The 23,162-nt window shown below is 39.1% G+C and overlaps 1 protein-coding gene across 8 annotated transcripts in view; it reads left to right on the forward strand.

The window, feature by feature from the left end:
- Window positions 1–23,162, forward strand: part of SRGAP1 (SLIT-ROBO Rho GTPase activating protein 1) — a 280,779-nt gene that overhangs the window by 124,861 nt on the left and 132,756 nt on the right. For all 8 annotated transcript variants that reach the window (XM_037007150.2, XM_037007145.2, XM_037007149.2 and 5 more), the window contains 2 exons: window positions 9,301–9,496; window positions 13,057–13,219. In XM_037007150.2, coding sequence (XP_036863045.2) covers window positions 9,301–9,496; window positions 13,057–13,219 — 359 coding nt within the window. The remainder of the gene's footprint in view (window positions 1–9,300; window positions 9,497–13,056; window positions 13,220–23,162) is intronic.

Genomic DNA, 23,162 nt, shown 5'->3' on the forward strand with positions numbered 1-23,162 from the left:
ACTGGCCACTTTTCAAAGGCTCAGTGTGACTAATAGGTACATTGGCAGCACAGTTCTAGAGGTTTCTCCACAATGTGGTTGTCATCGTCTACTCCCTGATAACAAATCAAATGGAAATACTAATTAGTTCCACACTGGAAAACAGAAATGAGATTCATAACTAATTAAAACAACAAGCTTAGGCAGGGGAAAATATGGATACCATTAATTTTTTTTTATTAAGGTATCATTGATATACATACACTCTTATGAAGGGTACACAAGAAAAACAAGGTGATTATTACATTCACCCTTATTAAGCCCCCTCCCAACCCCATTGCAGTCACTGTCCATCAGTGTAGTAAAATGCCACAGAGTCACTATTTGTGTTCTCTGAGCTACACTGTCTTCCCCGTGACCCCACACACATCATGTGCACCAATCATGATATCCCACAGTTCCCTTCTCCCTCTCTCCCTCCCCACCCACCCTCCCTAACCCCTCCCCTTTGGTAACCACTAGTCCCTTCTTCGAGTAGGGGAGTCTGCTGCTGTTTTGTTCCTTCAGTTTTGCTTTGTTGTTACACTTCACAAATGAGGGAATTCCTTTGGTACTTGTCCTTCTCCGCCTGGCTTATTTCACTGAGCATAATACCCTCTAGCCCCATCTATGTTGCTGCAAATGGTAGGATTGTTCTCTTCTTAAGGCTGAATAACATTCCATTGTGGGGTTTTTTTTGTTTTTTTTTGTTTGTGTGTATTATGTCCAGTTTCTCTTACTAGCCACTGAAGAGAACTTATAGCTGATACACCTAGGCTTTAGCCTTACACATGCTGCTGACTCTTGTGTGAACTTGGGGGCAGGTGGAGAATATGGGTGCTATTTCCCATTTTGGATTGGGTAGTGTTTGGGTTAAGAGTATGGGCTCAAATCCATCCTCATTTTTTAGGTGTGCCATTGCCCAGAAACTTTATAATGGAGACCACTAATTAAGGTAATAGCTTCAAACTCTGTGGAGTTCTGTTAGCATCCCCCACAGGTGGGACCGTCAGTGACAGGGCTTTTGGCACTCTCCTTCCTTCACTGGCCAGAATTGGTCATGTGACAACTGTAGCTGCAAGGTATCCTGAGAAAGTGAGAACCTGCCATTTTCAGCTCTTTTTATGGGAGGCAGTGCCTGCTTTCCTGAAAGGGGAGAAGGGAGTGGCTGCTGGAGAGCTATCCATGAGGCCTGCACACCCTCTTCCTTCAGTATATATATTCATTGGGCATCTATCCTGGGAGGACCAATCTTCCAGTTCAACCAGACCAGTTTCTCTTTTATTTTGTGTATTAGTCTTCTCTGTCCTTCATCACACTTGCAAAAACTTTGTCTATTATATTGACATTTCCAAAGAACCAAATGTTTTCAGTTTTATTGATGAACTCTATGTTTTGTTTTATATTTCATTTGTTTCTATTTTTTGTTGTTGTTATTTTGGTTTCATTAATATACAATTACACAAGCAGCATTATGGTTACTAGACTCCCCCCATTATCAAGTCACCACCACATACCCCATTACAGTCACTGTCCATCAGTGCAGTAAGCTGTTATAGAATCGCTACTTGTCTTCTCTGTTATACTGCTTTCCCCATGCCTTCCTCACCCGACTACATTATGTGTGCAAATTGTAATGCCCCTTTTTCTCCTTATCCCTCCCTTCCTGCCCATCCTCCCCAAACCCTTCCTTTAGTTTTGTTCCTTCAGTTTTTTTTCTTTGTTCTTATACTCCACAGATGACTAAAGTCATTTGATTCTTGTCTTTTTCCTCCTGGCTTATTTCACTGAGCATAATACCATCTAGCTCCATCCATGTTGTTGCAAATGGTAGGATTTGTTTTCTTCTTATGGCTGAATAATATTCCATTGTGTATATGTACATCATCTTTATCCATTCATCTACTGATGGACACCTAGGTTGTTTCCATTTCTTGGCTCTTGTAAATAGTGCTGCAGTAAACATAGGGTGTATATGTCTTTTTCAAACTGGGTTTCTGCATTCTTAGGGTAAATTCCTAGGAGTGGAGTTCCCAGGTCAAGTGGTGTTTCTATTTTTAGTTTTTTGAGGAACTTCCATATTGCTTTCCAGAATGGTTGAACTACTTTACATTCCCACCAGCAGTGTAGGAGGATTCCCCTTTCTCCGCATCCTCGCCAATATTTGTTGTTGTTTGTCTTTTGGATGTTGGCCATCCTAACTGCTGTGAGGTGATATCTCATTGTGGTTTTAATTTGCATTTCCCTGGTAATTAGTGATGTGGAGCATCTTTTCATGTGCCTGTTGGCCATCTGAATTTCTTCTTTGGAGAACAATCTGTTCATGTCCTACACCCATTTTTTAATTGGGTTATTTACTTTTTGGGTATTGAAGTGTGTGAGTTCTTTATATATTTTGGAAGTTAATCCCTTGTTGGATATGTCATTTACAAATGTATTCTCCCGTACTCTAGGATACCGTTTTGTTCTGCTGATGGTGTCCTTTGCTATACAGAAGCTTTTTAGCATGATGTAGTCCCATTTGTTCATTTTTTATTTTGTTTCCCTTGCCCGAGGAGATGCGTTCAGGAAAAAGTTGCTCATGTTTATAGTCAAGAGATTTTTACCTATGTTTTCTTCTAAGAGTTTTATGGTTTCATGACTTACATTTGGGTCTTTGATCCATTTTGAGTTTACTTTTGTGTATGGGGTTAGACAGTAATCCAGTTTCATTCTTTTGCATGTAGCTGTCCAGTTTTGCCAACACCAGTTGTTGAAGAGGCTGTCATTTCCCCATTGTATATCCATGGCTCCTTTATCATATATTAATTGACTGAGATACCATTCATTCTTGTGAGGGTTTTTATTGCTGGTTTGTTTTGCTCTGTAATTCATAATTCAAAGGGGGAACCCTGCAGTTACAAAGGGAACTTTTATATCATGAGGTATAGGATGCTTAGCATTTCATGTATTTAATTTTATTCTGGAAGGTGAATTTGGTTATATATCTTCCTTGTTCAGAATTGTTCAATTCCTCCTCACTGGTAATCCTTTAAGTTGCCCAGTGAAAAGACTCAGCTGGGTGCTTAATTAAAATCTCCCATTCCAGATCCTGCCAGACTAACAAAGTAAAAATTTCTGGCCAACGAAATTAGGCATAATATTTTCAGTAAGTACCCTGGTGGTTCTTATCATCAAATCAGTTTAGGAAAAAGGCCTAAAATCTATAATCTTACTCCTTAGCCTGCCACCTGGGGTCCTTGCTGACCTAGCCCATGATTGGATTGCTGCCCATCCACGTTAGGTTTTAGCAGCAGATAGGCAATTGGTGTAGCTTTTTATTCTCTCCCTCATTCTCCATGTATATGTGGTATTCCTGCAGTCTGGTATACCCTTCCCCCTTGTGTATGCCAACAAACTGCCAGGTCAACCACAGGACCGGACCACCTCCTCGGTGCTTGCCCCTTTGCCCACCCATAGATGCTTTCCCTCCACACCTCCTGTTGCTCCTTGGCATTCTTACATCACGGACCCTGAGGTCACTGATTCTCCCTGTTTGCATTGTCTTCTCAGTGAAGATGGGACTCATGACTTCCAGTCTGTTATTTATACTCACTAGTAAGGAGTTTGGCACGGGAAATATTCAATAAATATTTTTCTAATGAATGTCTGGTAATACTAGTAATAATATCCTCTCCATCTGTTTCATAGCGGCTTACAGATTGCAGCAGGCTTTTCATTTATATCTTCTCATTTAATTCTCACCACAGTTTTGTGAGAGGTTGGACTGTTACTTTACAGAATGAAATTTGCGAAGTTAAGTGACTTGCCCCATGTCACATGACTTGTGGTAGATGACACTTCATTCCAACCTGGGTCCACACTGCTGTTACCCAATTTTTGTGCAGAGTGGAAGATAAGTATAAGTCATGGGTTCAGATGTCTGGTGAAATAAACAAGTGGCCTTTGTTTATTCATTCTTTTCACCAAAAAAAAAGAAGAAAAAAATCAAAGTTCATTTCTATGGCTTTTACTTGCTCCAAAATCTAGCCAGAGAACATATTTCATGAAAGGTGTTTAGCTAATTGGCAACTGCAAGGTTGTGCAAATATTCCATGAGTAATGAGCATGTGAACAATTGGTGGAACCAGTTAGAGTCTCATTGGGTTCTTAAAGACTTTCCAGCAGCTCTCATCTGTCTTTTGGGAAAATTCCTTATGTCCTCTGTGTAAAGGTACTGATAAACCTTAACAGTATATATACTTTTTTAATACTGTAAAGCAAATCTGACCAAACAAAACTATGAAGTAATGAGACAGTTTGTGATTCATTAGAGATGTTACTGTTTTTATTTGCTAGATGATCATGTGTCACATCCAATCTATCAGTTTTATATCCTAGTCCTAGTTATTCAGTAATGTATTAGAGAAACAGCTCAGTCTGGACTCAGTCTTTCCATGAAATCTGCATCAGTCTGTGGTCTCACACGAATTAGAACTTCCCTTTATATCACAGCAATAGCAAGAAATGCCTCCATTTCTTCCTTTCCTAGGAATTCCATTTTACTTGTAAGTATTAGTCAACATACTTGTTGATTATAGCTTAGAGGAACTATTTCAAAATTTTTTAAATTATTTGAGTTGTTTAGAAGTATTATTCTTATGGGATTATTGGTGTCAGTTCATTCTATGATAATTCACTAATAGAACAGAAATGAAAGAATAACCACTTTTTAAAACCAGTAAATTTTAGCCCTGTGAAAAGGGCCATATTTCTTTTTTAGTAGGTCCAAGCCTAGATTTGAATGGTGACTCCTCAGAGATGTTATTTTTCTGCTTAAAAAGAGGTTGGACTGTTTTATGCAGTTGTTTGGGAGTAGTGGTGATAAGCACCCTCCAAATGTTCTTATTAAATAAATCTTTTCTATACCATTAGAAATTGTAACAATTAATATACAAATAACACTGGCCAGTAAATGAATTTACTCTTCTGGGTCATAGATAAACTCTGGATGAAGTAAAAATACTGAAGCAAGAGCCATTTTATGAAGACATAATTGTTAAAGTGTTTTATTCATATGTTGTTTAATTTGATAAACTACTAGAAAAATAGTAGGCCTGGAGTACTTAAAGTACAAGAATGAGGAGTTATTTTTGTTATAATTATCATTCTCAGCAATGTCTCAACAACGAACATGGAATTTTGATACAGCAGTATATTTTTTATTTAACCGCTGTAGTGAGATAACGTATCATTCAACTCATCCATTCACAGTGTATGATTCACTGTCAGTGTGTTCAGCTTTGCAACTGTCACTACCATCACTTTTAGAACATTTTCATCACTCCCAAAAGAAACCCTGCGTCTCTTGGCAGTCAACCTCCCATTTTCCCAAACTCTAGCCAACTGCTAATCAACTTTCTGTTTCTGTGGCTTAGTCTACTGTGGACATCTCCCATTAATGTAATCACAATGTCCACTAGTGACAGTTTCATTCACTAAGCTGGAATATTCAAGCTTCATCCATGTTGTGGCATGAATCAGTACTTCATTCCTTTTTATGGCTGAATAATACTCCTTTGTATGGCTATACCACATTTTGTTTATCTGTTCAGTAGTTGTTAGACATTTAGGTTATTTCCACTTTTCAGCTCTTATGGATAATGCTATTGTAAATATTTGTATGTAAGTTTTTGTGTGAAAATATATTTTCATTTCTCTGGATATATACCTTGGAATGGATTTGCTAAGTCTATATTAACTCAACGTTTCACCTTTTGAGGAACTGCCAGATGGTTTTCCAGAGTGGCTGTACCTACCAGCAATGTATGGGGATTATAATTTCTCCAATCCAGGCACCATTTGTTATTATGTTTTTTTATTAGAGCCATCCTAGGTGCTAAGAAGTGATAGCTCCTTATACTTTTGATTTGCATTCTCCTCATAGTTAATGATTTTGAGCCACTTCTCATGTGCTATTGGCCTTTGTCTATGTTCTTCGGAGAAATGTCTATTGAGATCCTTTGCCCATTTTTTAAATTGGGTTATTTGTGTTTTTATTAAGTTGTAAGAGTTCTTTTATATGTTCTAGATACAAGTTTCTTACTAAATACATGATTTGCAAAGATTTCCTCCTGTTCTACAGGTGTGTTTCCACTTTCTTGGAGGTTACAGCTGCGTGTCCTACTTGTCCTATGAGGCATTTTGTCTTCCAAGCTCTTCCATGGTCTGGGTCAGTTCCTCTTTCCACAGTGTCCTGGTGCATTTTTGTTTTATAGCTCCAAGTACAGCATATTGATAGTATCAATTTAGGATTTGTCTTCTATCAGAAGGAGTTGTGTCTTTCAAGTCTTTGGAACTCCAGTGCCTACGAGCCTGCTTAGCATAAGACAGGAGCTCTGTAACAGCTTGGTCAGGTATATTAAAGTGAAGCTTGTGGCTGAAAAAATGATCCAGATCAATACTAATACAAGAAAGCTAAGAGAAAGGGTCCTGAAAGAGTGTCTTTAAAGAATCTATAGGTGGCAGAGAAACTACAGTCCCTTCTACAGAAATAAGACTCACAGTTTTTCTAGAAATCACTCCTTAATGTGATGCTTTCACAAGTCCCAGCCTAATGATTCTGCAGTACCTGCAATGACGTGGTGCTACAGCATGTAGTCACCTTTGGTCCCATCACAGGGACTGATGGAGTGTGCGGCCCAGTGCACTTGGGCTTCTTTGATCTGTTCTGAGCTGTGGACCTAAATATATATAACCAACCACTTATTGTCCTCATATCCTCATTTATTTAAAAATCTTTAAATTCTTTGGTGCCACATGAGGTTAGCTCAAATCTAGTGAGGTCATATTAATATAATAAAACCACATCATATGTGCAGGGAGGTGACCCTCTGTAACATCGTGCTGCCTTGTGGCTCTGGTGTAATATAAAGAATCCAAAGGTTTTCTCTTCCTAATAAGACATTTCTTATGGTAATGTTTTTATACTGACTTTTTTTTCTTTAGATCTTCGTGGGATTTTTTCCCTTATTTGTCCTAAATGTTCCTAAATTAAAGAGTTAATTGGATAAATTCTCCTCTAGTTTTTAGACCATATTTTATTTTCTCATGATACTCTAGGTTCTGTCCCTCCACATTTTCCCAATTGAAAACTCTACCAGTGTTCTATTTTGATTACAAAATTACAGATAACTGAAGTAGCAATTACTCCCTGCAAAATGAGAATGAGGTTTTAACTATTTTAAAAACAGTCCTCCTGCTCAAAACTCCCTACTTCTCAATTTCAGACCCTGAAGGAAGTAAGCCATAGAACATCTACAAATGAGACTAATGAAGAAAGCCCTTAGAATTTTTGTGTATTTCTGATGAGGTGTAATCTCAGCCACTTTTTTATGTTATTTGGCACCAAGGCACCTTAAAAAAAAACCCAAAACTCAAAAAACAGAGAAAATCAGTTGACAGCCAAAAGCAGTTGATTTATTTTCTCCTGGCACTGCAAGATGTGCTAAAATTACTAAATCTTAAAAGACTTACTGGGATTCCTGAATGAAATACCCACACCCTTGATTTTTTTTTCTTTATGAAATAAAAATAGTTCTGTATTTGCTGGGGAAAGAGCCAGGCAGGCATGCTGATTATAATATGTACTGAAAAACACTTAGTTTGATTGACTAAAAACCAGATGCTGTTTGTGGTAGTTAAAAGCCTATAATAGTGTCTTCATTCTAGTGTTCCCCACACTTCTATGAGATTAATAATAGGATCCCACAATCTAGAGAAATGCTTGCCTATTTTCCCCCAGTGTTGCTTGGAACATGACCTTATTGAGGGCAGAGACCTTGTTTCATAGTTACTGTATCTTTGTCAGGATATAGGCTTGGCACAAAACAGAAGCTCAAAACATGTTGCATGGATAGAAGGTGGGCAGAAATCTTGGATTAATCTGACAGACAGACCTGAGATTGCCACTTACTACCTAAAGTCCTTGAAATACTGAATCTCCTTAAGCCTCAGTTTCTTCTTTGTAAAATGCAGATAATACTAATAACCTACCTCAGTAGGGTGTAGAATAATATTTTTTTATTATTACCTATTATTAATTGGAGCAAATTTCCTGAGACTCCCCATTCAGAAATTGACCACCCTGGGTGTTAATGAACTCAATTAAACATGGTCGTATGTGTGTATGTGCGCATGTGTGTGTGCACGCATGCATGTATTGTCACTTAGTCTTTCTCTATTGAAGAAGAATAGAAATCGAGGAGGTGTTATTTGGACATTGATTTTCTATCAACTCCACTGAGTTAGATTCAGCCATCACTTTTACGGAATATGCACTGACAAGGGGAAAGGTGAAGTAACAAAGTTTTCCAGTATGAATAATCTTGGTTTTGGAGGCTAGCTCAAGGTCTAAGAAGAAAAACAAGTCAGTGCATTATTAGTTACTTGTATCTCATTTTAAAAAAGAACACATTTCATTGTTACAGCCACTTACAGAGAAGTTTGCATGACACTCTTTTGCTTCTGTGTTTTTGCTAAATCACTAAATGACTAACCTTCACATTCCTAATGTATTAACGTTGTCAAAGGATTCTTTTCAGGATTACGTGTGTGGAGGAAGCTGTTATTGTTAAATAATGTGTAAAAAGTGACCACCAAGTGAAGAGCCCTTGATGTTGTAAAAAGAATGGTCAAGTGGAATCTGAGGATTGCTGGTTATGAATGGATTATTTGGATATAGAAAGAAATTATTTTTAGGCATGGCATCCCTGTAAACCTTGAGGCTATGTGTTTTACAAACTAGACATTTGTGAACTAAATAAAAATTACCAGATGTCAGTGTCTGTATGTGCCAACCGGCAAATGTGTGGTGCTCTAGAAGTCTGGAAGAAAAAGATGCTCACTTTTTTGCCATTCAAATACTAAAGGGCTAGTGAAGGTAAAATGCTATTGAATAAAACTACAATGTTCTCAACTACCCAAAGATATCACATGTTTTGAACTGTTATCTGAAAGAAAGGCTTTAATCTTTTTTCCCCCTCATGACTCAACGCATGTTTGTGGCATTGCAAATGTAACCCATGTTTCAACTCTAATTTATTGCATTCTTCCCTGAGGCTTGTCTCATTCTTTTAAAGGGTCAGCAGATACCATATTAAAGCACCAATCTGGGCACAGTATCCCATGAAGGTCCAATACAGAGCTAACTGTACAAGAGGATTCATTACTTTTATCTTGCCCATACCAACATACCTCATTAATTTTTGTGAAATCCTCAAATGGATTCTCCTCTCTCCTTAGAAATTCGAGCTCAACTGGTAGAACAGCAAAAATGCCTAGAGCAGCAAACGGAGATGCGAGTTCAGCTTCTCCAGGACCTGCAAGATTTCTTCCGGAAAAAAGCCGAAATTGAGACGGAGTATTCTCGGAACCTAGAGAAGTTAGCAGAAAGGTTCATGGCGAAGACAAGAAGCACGAAGGATCATCAGCAGTACAAGTAAGAGACACTTGACTCATATTCACTTTTCTAAGGTGATATCCTACCTTTTTGCCAGGCTTATCGGTTTTAGAATTTTCAATTTTTGTATAAGCTATTGATTGGCATATTCCTATAGATAAAAGCAACCCTCTGTACTTACAATTTACGAACATCAATTTATCCCATTCTAAACTAGTATTCTCAGTGTTTTTCTCTTTCTAGTGAATATATAGTTGTGGGCAACTATATATACAAGAAGAAAGAGTGTATGTTTATAAATTTCTTGATTACAGAAAACCAGGGTTGATATCTATCACAGGTAGATACTGAGTGGGCACATTGATAACAACAGGGTCGTTGCTTCTTCCAGTGAAGACCTCAGGATTTCTGTAGTGATATTATATGCATATGAGCAATAACAGTGCTTAAGTTTAGTCCCTGATCCTGTCATGCTCGTTGTTATTACAATTGAGACTGACCTAAAACAAAGGTCTTTGGTAAAATACTTATAATCAAGTGTAATTAAACCTTGAATTAATTATATTTAACTCATTTAAAAAAATACTTGCAGGTTTTTCTGGTAATTAAATTTACTTTAAAATTTAGACCCTAGAGACAGAGAGACATGTAGGCAGACAACTCCAGTAGGATGAACAAGTGCTACAGGGGCTAAGTGCAGGGAGCTAATGACCGACGTGAAGGAAATCCATTCTATAATGGAGGTGGGGAAGGGGGGGTCAGAGAAAGGTCTGAAGAAGTGATACGTAAGTGACGACCCAAAGGACTAGTTGGCCAGTTAAGGGAACAAGTGCAGGATGTTCCAGGCAAGGAGAACGTCACACATATGGGACCAGAAGAAGGAGTGTAGGCAGTTTTGCAACAGAAAGTGGTCGGGTGGGAGTGGGTAGTCAGGTGCTGAGGTGTGTGGCTACTGGTATAAATTGTATCAGTTGATGGAGTGCTGTGCATCATACCAGGCAGCTTGGACTTCTGAGGCAATAGGAAGCCTTTTGAGAGGTTTAAGTAGAAGGATGAACAGCTCAGACCTGCCATTTAAAATATGGCAAAGACCATCAATAGCCCTGTGGACTAGAGGAAGATAGGACCGAGGGAGGCAGACCAATGGCATAAACTAGCAACCCTGCCGGTTGAAAGAAAGAAACTTGTTTAGGAGATGTTAGAGATAGCACAGTCTTTCAATTCTGGAAATACAGTGGGTTAGATAGTCTAAAAAGTATTTCTGCTACAAAAACTTGAGAAATGCTCATTAAAATATAATAGATATCATTTTAATTGCATAACTGAACTCATAGGAAAGTAAGGAAAAGTTTCAAGTCTTAAAAAAGCAAGAGGTAACTGTGAACCTAAGTGGCAGTTGTATCCACCCCTGAGTCCCACGTGGGGACAGAAGGTGAGGCTTCCCCATCACCAGTCCTGTTGCACTGCATCCCTGCGTGCAATCAGGGCGAGCGGAACTCTGCTCGGTGAATGATAAAACAGAAAACCACCTGTCTGCCTGCACAGGGTGTCAGCAAGGAGTCCTGTCTGCTCAGTTGGGGCTGCAGAAAAACCCACCGTTGTTGGCTTTACATGGTCATTTTATACCCTCCCATGGTCTTGGATCCTGCATAAAAAGTAGGGTAGGACTAGCCCTTGTTACCTTTACAGAGGCAAACGCAGAACTATTCTGGGTACAAAATACCTTTTTTCTTTCTGGTGACTTTAACCTCTAGTATTGGTCTAGCACAGAAATAAATCTTAGTGATGGTTCCCAGGGTGAACAGATACCGAAAGTACTTGACAGAGATTGGAATCAGTACTACATGCACACCTGATGATCCATTTTTAAAAGTGATTGCAGATAAGAAGAGAGCCCATTCATCCATTCAATAAATATTTTTTAATGTCTTCTTCTATACTGGCAATCTATTGTGAACTGAAAACATACAGGGGCCCATGTACCTTAGTCGATCAGTACTCACTCTTTCTCCTGGTTTGTTCATTTGTTTTTATCAAAATGTAAGCAGCTTGGAATTTTCTTTGACTAGAGTAAATTTATTATTGAATAGGAACTGAAGATAGATGGATAATAAGTCTACAGAAAGGACTTGGGGGAAAAAATCAAAGATGGTCTTCATTGAAGAGTCAGACAGACCTGGTTTGAATACTGGCTCTACTGTGTGACTTTGGTCAGATTACTTAACCTTTCTGAGCCTCTATTTCCTAACTTGTAAAATGAGATTCTTAGGACCATTAAATGAGAAACGTGACAAAGTCCTTGATGTGACTGACAGCTGGTATTGGGGTATATACTCAACATTCCTTCTCCTCTTTACAAAATATATGTTAAATTTTGGGTTGAGTGGATAGAAAATGTCAGAAAGGCTCTCATTGTCTGCTGTAGAACCACTGCCTGTTTTCTGATGACTTGGAGGGAAAAAATGGCATTCTCTGGGTGGGGGATGTAACTCTTAGTGTGCCAGTGGGGAGAATGGGAGGCTTGTCCAAGGGTACAAGTGCCAGGACCCCAAGGCAGGGGTTTCTTCTCCTACACCCATTCCCACTTCCATCATAAGTCTACCCACTTTCTTCTAGAGAGGGTTTTGACTTCATAGGGTATTAAATCCTGAATCTGACGACTTAAGGGCAGAAAGAACGAACTTAAATTGATTTCTTTCCTAATTTAATAAATATTCAGACTCATAAGTGATCATGAATAAGAGGATAACATGTTTCATAAAAAGGCACAGTGTCCCTGAGTTAGGATATACCAGTGCCCCATTTTGCCATTTTATAGTTAGATTTTTAAAGTAAAAGAACAAAAAAACATTGTGCTTATTTTTTTTGAGCATGGAGTTTTTCTTTAAAGATTTTTTTACAAGTCTTCTTTTGTGGATTATACTCACTTTTAGCTTTATTATCTGGAATAAAACAAAGTACTTATAAATCTGAAGGAGTTTAATGGGCTTAAACAGGACGTGCAGCAAGGCATAAGCCCATAAGCCAGTGTACCTCTTGGTCCTATTCACAAACCTTGAGACAATGCTACAAAGTTCTGATTCCCAGGAACACTGTTTGGAGGCTGGAGGTTATATATCAGGGGATTAATAACTAATCCTCAAATTTATGTTTCATGGAAAGTACACCTTGCCAAGTGTTTTCCAACAGCAGACTGGGCATTCAAAGCAGACTTTGTGTGCAGTGGCAAACCGCAGGCTCTGTGAGACAGTAGTCAGTAGATTTTTATATAAACATGCAGTACTTTCTTCAATGGCTTGTTTAAAGCTGAAGGCCTCCTGAGTATGTTAGGGTCTCCTGGCCTTTGTCAGGAGTGTGGGTTTGGCCTGGAACGTTCAATCCAGGTTTTTCCCTCCAAGCCTAGGGAACTGCTGGCTCAGTGCCATCACAGCCTGGAAGGCTGTCGTGCTGGCAGCTGAGTGTCCCACTATGAGCAATGCCCAGAGCAGAGAGAACAGCAGGGATACCCATCTGGCTCCTCGTTTGCCTTGGCGACGTCTCTGAGCTGTGTAGGGGCAGTGTTGAAATTGATGGTAATTCTGCCTTTCCTCACTTCTTAGGAAAGACCAGAACTTGTTGTCTCCGGTGAACTGCTGGTATTTGCTCCTGAACCAAGTGAGGAGGGAAAGCAGAGACCATGCGACCCTGAGTGACATCTATCTGAACAACGTCATTATGCGGTTCATGCAGATCAGTGAGGATTCCACCAGGATGTTCAAAAAGGTACCGACCGCCAGTCCTGCTGCAGTGCTTTCCTGGGACCACTCTGCCTATGTCCAGGCCTGAGAAGGGTCGTAACTGTACTCAGTAGATATTAGGTAATAAATAAATAAGTGAACATATAATTTAAAGACACAGAACAAAAAGTTAAAGCTGAGCAGGCGTACTTACAGAGTTGTGAAGCACTGACTCTGTGACCTGAACAACGTGTGAGCAGAATTCTGAAATGAGAAGTGCCACAAATTGCACTTCTGTCCTTAAGAACAGACTGCCTGCAGTTACGAAAAACCAGACCAGAGGGGAGTAGCCTTACATTCTGTGTTTTGGACTCATGACCAAGATGGCTACATGTGCTGCTCTCTTGGGAGAATGTCACCACAGTATTTTCATACTCGCACCAGACGGGCAGTGGAGGCTATGAGAGAGAGACATGAAAAATATTCCGTGGGGCACAGAAAATGCAGCCCCTGACATGCCAGGAGCTACCTCCCTCCCAAATCTATTAAAAAAATAGGAAGTGGGCTTTTAAGGCTTCTTATCATTGTTAGTAGTCTCAGCCAACTCTCAGCAATTTTTTTGTTGTTTGGACATTTTGCTGCAAAACAATAACAAAATTGGACCATTTCCTGTGTAGAGAATGAAGCTACTTGCCCAATAAGACTGGCTTTCGGTTTTTATGTTTGTAGGACAAGGGTTCTCCACCCCATCCCAGCTTTGTAATTGTGGCATTTGTTGCCTGTGTCTGTACCTCTGTTCAGTAAGTAATTATTGGTTTCAGAAAGTGGGGGGGGGGGGAACCACCTTGTAGATTAATGGCATATTTATGTTTAAAGGGACCCCTTAAAGCAAAGATGTAGTATTAATCAGGCCAGCTGGAAAGCTCCTTAGTTCTATTTGATGTGTCCACATTAGATTTGATTTCTGGCCTAGAAATGGAACTTGGCAAACTCTAAGTTGTCTTTTGCTCCATTAAATGGGAAAAGAAACATTAGAAATAAAGGAGAAATTCTCAAAATTTGGAATAAGAGCATATTAAGAAGAGAAAAAATAGAGAAATATCCTTTCTGTCTTAAAAAATAGTTGAGTCTGAGCCATGAAAAGAAAATAATTTTCTCACATCAGCCTTTGCACCAAGACCTCGTCGTTGGGTTTAGGGTTTTTTTTTTTTGAGCATCTCCCATGAGCAGGAAATGGTGTTAGGTCTTGGGAAGGCAACATAGATGAAGAAAAACTAATCCTGTTCAAGGATGTCATAGTTTATCCAAATTTGGATGGCACTATATGATGCTTCCCAGTTATGGGGATTCAAGCAGCTATTCAGCCGGGGCCTCAGATCAGCACCTTAGTTGAGTTTGTTCATTTATCCTTTCAACAAAACATCTTTAAAATGCCTGGCTGGGAAAGCAGTGTTAAAAGACATGTCCCTGCCTGCAGGAATTCATTACAGTAATTAATGTTAAAGGGCCATACAGCCCACTATGGAAGCTTGAAGGCTGGAGATCCTAACCTTACCTGAGGGGTCAGGAAATTCTTCACAGGGAGGGGCCACTTGAAGTGAGACCTGTAGGAGAAGGGGGCAGCCAGCCAGCAGACAAGCACAGTGAACTCTTTGGGGGGGAAGGGAAAGCAAAGAGTTTGTTGTGACTGGACCTGCGCTGTGTGGGAGTGAGTGCTCTGACCTGGAAAGGACAGTCATAATAAAAAGGGACTTTGTATGTTTTGCTAAGATGTAAGGATTTGTATTTTGTAAATCCAAGTCAAGGGTTTGATAAAGTTGCTAGAAACAGGGCTGAGAGTCAAATGGATTAGAATTTGAATCCCAGCTCTTCTGCTTACTTGCTTTGTGATCTTGGGAGACGATTCCAGATTCGAAGGAGTGCTCTCCACTCTCTGAGGGAGTGGGGAAGGCTGGGCTGCGCCGAGGAAGAAGCCGAGCCTCTGGGGCTCTGGAGCTGGGGTGACCCTTTGAAGTTGTCTTCTGCCTAGGCCAGGAGGCCTCCCCTTTGATTTGTCTTTGGATTGGAGCTGCCTTTGGGGAGGGGCTGAGTAATCTTGGGGTGAGGCTGCTGCCTTTGGTGGAGGCTAATTCCAGAGGGTAACGCCCAGAGAAGGGTCAGCTGTTAGTTTCAACAGCCAACATTCCCAGTAGTTGGGGGAATAAGTTCTTGACTCTGTCAACAGGGTCTGGGGAATCTATAGTAAATACAGTGCCTGCTTGCTTGCTACCTAGAAGGACTTCTTACCTAGATTTTCTGGGACTCAAGAATTATAATTCCTGGAAAGTGCCTTTTTGCAGTGAACTCCTGGTTACTCTGGCATTTAGTAGCATGAGTGGTATTCTCACACCAAACCACTGCTGCCCAGCTGGAGACTTAACAATCAGGACGACCACAGGTGCCCAGTCCCACCTCCCTCAAGCAAACCCAGCAGACTACATAGCCCACCTTGCCAGGTATATTATTGCTGGGAAAAGAAAGGACAAGAGAGGCAGAAGGCAAAAGGGAGAGACAGGAGCTTATTGAGGAGCCAGGCCAGCCCACGAGGACACATTTGTTATCTGAAAGAACAGGAGGTCAGACACATATTTATCAAGTCCAGGGGTCCCTTTAGATTAAAAAGCAACACTAGACATTTTTCCTTTTTTCCCCAACACCCTGCCTTTTTCTTCTCCGGTTCTTCTGTTGTTATGGTTCCAGAAGCGTATTTTCTATAAGAACAGAAAGAAATCTTCAGATCCAGTCTGGAGTGATCTCTAGAACTGCTGTGGAATCTTCAGTGAGCATGATGCTTGTCGTTCTTCGGAGACGATTTTGAGATGTCCTTATTTTTCAAAACTATCCCTACATCTATCTGGAGAACTAGATAGATGCTGGGTGCTTCACAGTTTCAGTCTCTTAAACAGCTCTATCGTATTCACCTCAGTTAGTGATAGAGAGACTGTTCTGTCAAATAGAGACTTTGGAGCAGGTCATTTTAGGAGCGTTTTTTAGCAAGCTACTTATAGGAATACCTAATTCCATGCATAGGTATAGGGAACAGCTTCAGGCTTAAATTTTAATCTCATCAGAACCAGGTAATACAAATAGTTGTCTGTGCTTGACAAAGTTTTCAGCAGGTAGAAAAAAGAGATTTTTAAAAACAAAACAACAGAACCCAATTACTCAAATTTTGCTTATTTCAGATTTAGGCCTTTAGAGCTGTAAATGAAGCCTATTGGTCAGAATAATATTGTGATTCATCTTTTAAGCTCTGAAATCAGATATTTTGGGTATGAATCTTGGCTTTGCCACTGAACTTGGGAATATTTGTAAACCTCTTAAACCTCAGTTTCTGCATTTATAAAATAGATACAGTAACCTATCTCGGATAATTGTCTGGAAGATCATGAATTATACATGGAAAGCCACTTAGCCCAGTCTCTGGATTTAGTAAGTCCTAACTAGCTATTATCTTTATCATTATCTATATAAGTACTTATTCCATGTGCCTGTAATAATTATGTAATATGAGATTATAGTAGACATTATTCCAAATGTGTCCTCATTCTAAGGAAAATGTGTGGCACAGCTGTGATAAACACACCCAGATCGTCACATTATTTATATATCATCACATTGTGAAATTCCGAACCATATTTGTAAGTGGGCTCAAAATGCCCTCACAGTATCCGTGCTTGGAGCTGAGTTAAAATTCAGGTCCTCACACCTCAACAATTCATGGGAAATCAAGGACTAAGCTGGTGAATACATGTGTCGGCCAACCCCCCTGTGACTCTCAGGTCCCCTCCATCTATTTCTTATGAAGAGTCTTAGCTTTGAGGCTTCATTGATTTCTTCATTCATTCAACCGTAAGAGGTATTGAATTCCAGGCCCGTGGTTAGATACGGACGGTGTAAACAGGAACAGAGTAGGGCTGTGCTCTTAACTCTCAAGTTCTGCTTTGCCATTTTAGGAGACAGCCAGAAATTGGAGAATCATAGCACACATGGGTTTGCTTCATTATCAAACTTCACTTCTTTCCCAAAGAATGAGGGGGTGGTGAGGTGCCTCTTGCCCTGTTCCCCAGCCTTCCCTCCCAGAGTGGTGAGATCTTTTTGCTGCCTTCTTTCTATTATTCGTGCTGAAAGAGAGTGTTCCACATCCGGTGTGGTGCTACAGCCAAAAAACGTGCAGCTCATACACTATGCATAAAAATGTAATTAATGCCAGCAGTCACAAATGCAGGAAAGACCACAGCCAGTTTGTGATGATGACTGTATTTAAGCCCCTTATCACATGATTTTATTTCCCAATTTTAAGAATGCTAATAAAAGCACGTAGTTTAGAGGAAGTACCATAAAATGGTAACATTTGGATATGTTAAATCATCTCTGGGTGTTTTAAATTATCTTGATCGTTTCGCCATGGATTGTTTCAAATTATTAATGTTTCTATCCTTCCTTAGTTTGCCTAAATATGTGCTGTACAAGTATAATTAATTTTGTTCCTTCACCAGTAATGATGACCTCTGTATGCTACCACTTAACTGAATATTAACTGTGCACCAAGCACTCTGCTCTATATTTTTCACACATGAGCTCACTCTTCCTTACAGCTGCCCAATAAACAGTATAGAATCTGCATTTAGGGATGAGGAAACAGAAGACTCAGAAATATAAAATGCAGAACCAGGCTGGCTTGTATGCATTTTGTCTTTGCCCGTAAGTCTCAGAGAGTTCATAGTTACCATCACTTTGTTGGAGTTATTCAGTAGGAAGTGGAGCTGTGACTCAGTGCATAGGTCAGAGACTTCTGAAAATGGGACACTGTGGTTCCTGGCCTTATTCATTTTTTTATGAAAATCCTGAAGAACTAGAGTTCTGGATGACACAGCAAAATCTGTCAGTCACCCAAGTTATGGGCAGGGATTCAAGCAGCAGAGACAGGCCCCAAGCCATTGAGAATTACCTGATTTTGCCACAAATACCATAGGTCCTGAGATTCAAACTGACAGGAATTCAGTTAACCCATTTTGATATTGTTGATTGTGTGGCTTAATCTGAAAGGAAGGAGAGATTACCAGTAAGATTTGGGAATTTGTGTGCTTTTTAAAAATTTTTGATCAAAGCCAATCATATTCTGTTTAAATACCCCAGTGTTAAAGAAAACAAAGACATTTCACAGGGGTAAAAATGTTGTTTACTTAGCCCATCTAAAGTAAGTTAATATTTAAACAGATGGTTTAATATAAGTTAATTAAAGATACCAGTCCACTACAGATCTCTAAGGCTCTAACCTTGTTTTTTAGGAAAAGGTCCATATGTTTAAAAAAATCTGAAAGCTACCAATCTGAATATTTCTTTTTAGAATAAAAATATATATTCATTGTGCAAATTTAGAAAACATTAAAAAATATAAAAATGGAAATAATTGCCCATATTAATGCTACCTACTCTTAATATTTTGGGCTCTATCTTTTCAGTTTTCATACGTATATATATATACGTATATATATATATATGCATGTATATGTGAAGTATACAAACATTATATATTTTACAACATTGAGATCCCAATGTATATAGCTTAGGAGCCTGCTGTTTTCATGTGAAATACTGTTAGCGTTTCCATATCTAGAAGTAATCTTTTACAACGGGATACTTCTGCCTGCATAGTGTTTCACTATCTGTGTGGCCATGTTATTTTCCTTTTAATGAGCATTAAATCTTTTATACATCTGTGACATTTATTTTTCTTATGCTGTACTTCCTTGAAGTAGAATTATTAGATCAAAGGGTAGCATTAGAATTTCATGCTTTGGGTGAAATTTTTACCTTTTACTCTTTTGGAGTTTAAATGGTCATGGCTATGATTTACCACTGAGTAATCTATCCCCAATAAAATAAACTATTTTATTAGCAGAGAGCTACCAGTGTGATTTAGTATGCTAATGCAGCAGTACTAAATAATATAACAAGAGGAACTTTTTCAAAGCAATTTCAGTGCAGTATAGCAGAAGAATTAAGTGGTATGCTGGTGGCCTCAAGGTACAGCTTAATTATTGATGGACCCTAGATAAATAAGTGAGAATAGTTCAAGCTAACATTACTAGCTGGTTCTCTTAACCCTATAGGTAGCTCAGTTTTCTAAAAATAAAACCAAACTATCATTTCCACAATGATATGATTTTCTGAAATATTTTAGAAAGTATTTTTAAATGTGTATATAAATTGCTTATCAGTACAGCAGGCGCATAGTAAGTGCTTAGTAAATAGCAGTTGGTGCTTGGCCTATTGTATTTATCATTGCATTTATTGCTTAGTGACAGTAAGACGTGTGATGGATCTGGCTATAAATGTAGTTACTCGATGAGAGTATTCAACATGAGCTCAAAAACTTTATTAAAGACTTTCAAAGGGGACATGAAGCAGGTAATATTTTATCTCTCATTGGAAAGTGGTATAAATTTTAAAAATCTGATGTCAGCTACGTTGGACATTTTGTTACACAGCATGATAGGAGTACTGAGACTCACACGTTAGTAATTGAACTCATAATCACATTGAGAACGGTTGTTAAAAAGCACTTGAAACTTATTTATGTTTAAAAAATTCTGGAAGTGTATAGAACAAAATAATTCTAAATAGGTATCTAAGTTACTTTTATTTTCTTCTGTTTGCTTATGTATAATTTCTGATTTTTATACAGGGAACATAGTGAATAAGGCACACAAGAAAACAACTATTTATTGTAAACTTAAACCTTAAAAAAACTTGGCCCAATATATACCAGTTTTTACTGTAAAGAGGTGGGGAACTATAACCAGTCACTAATTCAGCCTCAGATACTGTTTATTAATAGAGAATCACCTTATTCTCCACATGCACTTGAGAACTATGCTTAGAATATGCAGTATTAGGGTGATTAAAATGAAAAGACATGAAATCAGGGAACTTCTGAGGAAGATGGCAGCTTGCACATGGGTTCCAGTTGCCTTATCTCCCAACTTGTCTTTGAAATGGTAAGTCAAATATATAAACGGGAAAAACTAGAACAGCCTTCTAACTTCAGGTGGATCCAGTTACTGCTTTGTTCACTCTCTGGGCTTCTGCCTCACTCTGCATGAAAGTCTGTACCGCTATGTCCTTTCCCTAATTTTATTTTTCTCTGTAGTACTTATCCCGTTCTGAAATATCATATATTCACTTAACTTCTGTTCACTTCCTGTCTCCTCTCAGAGGAAAGGAACCTTCTATTGTTCACTGAAAGAGAGACTGACACATAGTAGATGCTCAGTAAATATTAAATGAATAAATAATGAGTATTTATCACAAAACAAATTTCAAGGCATTTCAGCAAGATAACAGGGTTGAATTTAAGCAGCATTGTTAGGTTCAGTCTGCTTCCCAAGAGAAAGACATCAGAGGGGATATCAGTCATGGGAAGTCTGTGGCAAGGAAGAGTAATGAAATCCCCAGCTTTCTTTTTGGAGGACTAAAAAGGAGTGTCCAAAGGAAGCAGAAAGTATGAGGGAGATTACAGAGAGTATGAAGATTGAAAAAACAATCCTGTAAAGTTTCTTACAAACTCCTGAGCTCACCCCGAGCTGCACATGTCTAATTTTAAGCAGTATAACTGCCAAAGACTTTGAGAACTGGGCTAAGGGGATTAGATCACTGCCTGGGTTCCAGACCAGCCACTAGATGTTACATATGCACGACAGATCCAGGTAGTGCTACAAAGGTGTTACAAACAAAACTGACATTGAAACCACAACCCATGGAAGGCTGGTCACCATTTGCATCCTGAATCAACCAAGTTGATTTCTTGACAAAATGAAAAAATCAACATTCTATATTTGGATTAAACAAGACCCAGAATCTCATAACATAATATTCAAAATATCCAGAATACAATCCAAAATTACTCAGCATACGAAGAACCTGGAAACCCTCAACTCATGTGAGAACAGGGTATCAACAGGCAACAGTTCTGCATGACACAAATGGAATTATTTAGCAAAGAATTTCAAGCCAACCATGATAACAATATTCCAAGAAATAAGGGCAAACACTCTTGAAAGTAATAGATGGAAAAAATTTCAGCAGAGAAATAGAAGATATAAATAACCAAATGGAAATTTTAGAAAATACAGTAAGCAAGGCCACGCCAACAGCAACAGCGGAGATAAACTCCATAGCAAACGGGCAGGTAGCAGAAGCCCTGTCTGCACACAGCTGACAAGCATAAGCCACTAGAGGTCGCTACTCTCCCAGGAGAGGAAGGCCACAAACCAACAAGAAGGGAAGCTCTTCCAGTGGTCACTCGTACCAGCTCTGCAAACTATCACCATGAAAAGGCAAAACTACAGGCAGACAAAGGTCACAGAGACAACACCTGAGGAGACAGACCTAACCAGTCCTCCTGAAAAATAATTCAAAATAAAAATCATGAACATGCTGACAGAGATGCAGAGAAAAATGCAAGAGCAATGGGATGAGATGCAGAGAAAAATGCAAGAGCAATGGGATGAAGTCTGGAGGGAGATCACAGATGTCAGGAAGGAGATCACAGAAGTGAAACAATCCCTGGAAGGATTTATAAGCAGAACGGATAAGATGCAAGAGGCCATTGAAGGATAGAAGCCAGAGAACAGGAACGTATAGAAGCTGACATAGAGAGAGATTAAAGGATCTCCAGGAATGAAACAACACTAAGAGAACTATGTGACCAATCCAAAAGGAATAATATTCGTATTATAGGAGTACCAGAAGAAGAAGAAAGAGGAAAAGGGATAGAAAGTCACTTTGAAGAAATAATTGCTGAAAACTTCCCCAAACTGGGGGAGGAAATAATCGAACAGACCATGGAATTACACAGAACCCCCAACAGAAAGGATCCAAAGAGGACAACACCAAGACACATAGTAATTAAAATGGCAAGGATCAAGGACAAGGAAAGAGTTTTAAAGGCAGCTAGAGAGAAAAAGGTCGCCTATAAAGGAAAACCCATCAGGCTAACACCAGACTTCTCGACAGAAACCCTACAGGCCAGAAGAGAATGACATGATATACTTAATGCAATGAAACAGAAGGGCCTTGAACCAAGGATACTGTATCCAGCACGACTATCATTTAAATATGATGGCAGGATTAAACAATTCCCAGACAAGCAAAAGCTGAGGGAATTTGCTTCCCACAAACCACCTCTACAGGGCATCCTACAGGGACTGCTCTAGATGGTAGCACTCCTAAAAAGAGCACAGAACAAAACACAACATATGAAGAATGGAGGAGGAGGAATAAGAAGGGAGAGAAAAGAATCTCCAGACAGTGTATATAACAGCTCAATAAGCGAGCTACGTTAGGCAGTAAGATACTAAAGAAGCTAACCTTGAACCATTGGTAACCACGAATCTAAAGCCTGCAATGGCAATAAGTACATATCTCAGGCAAACAACAGTGAGAAGAAAGCAGGGGTTGCAGTACTAATATCAGACAAAATAGACTTCAAAACAAAGAAAGTAACAAGAGATAGAGAAGGACACTACATAATGATAAAGGGCTCAGTCCAACAAGAGGATATAACCACTCTAAATATATATGCACCCAATACAGGAGCACCAGCGTATGTGAAGCAAATACTAACAGAACTACAGGGGGAAATAGACTGCAATGCATTCATTTTAGGAGACTTCAACACACCATTCACCCCAAAGGATAGATCCACTGGGCAGAAAATAAGTAAGGACACACAGGCACTAAACAACACACTAGAACACATGGGCCTAATAGACATCTATAGAACTCTACATCCAAAAGCAACAGGATATACATTCTTCTCAAGTGCACATGGAACATTCTCCAGAATAGACCACATACTAGCTCACAAAAGGAGCCTCAGTAAACTCCAAAATATTGAAATTCTGCCAACCAGTTTTTCAGACCACAAAGGTATAAAAGTAGAA

The sequence above is a fragment of the Manis javanica genome, chromosome 10 (assembly GCF_040802235.1).
Source record: "Manis javanica isolate MJ-LG chromosome 10, MJ_LKY, whole genome shotgun sequence".
Taxonomy (NCBI): domain Eukaryota; kingdom Metazoa; phylum Chordata; class Mammalia; order Pholidota; family Manidae; genus Manis; species Manis javanica.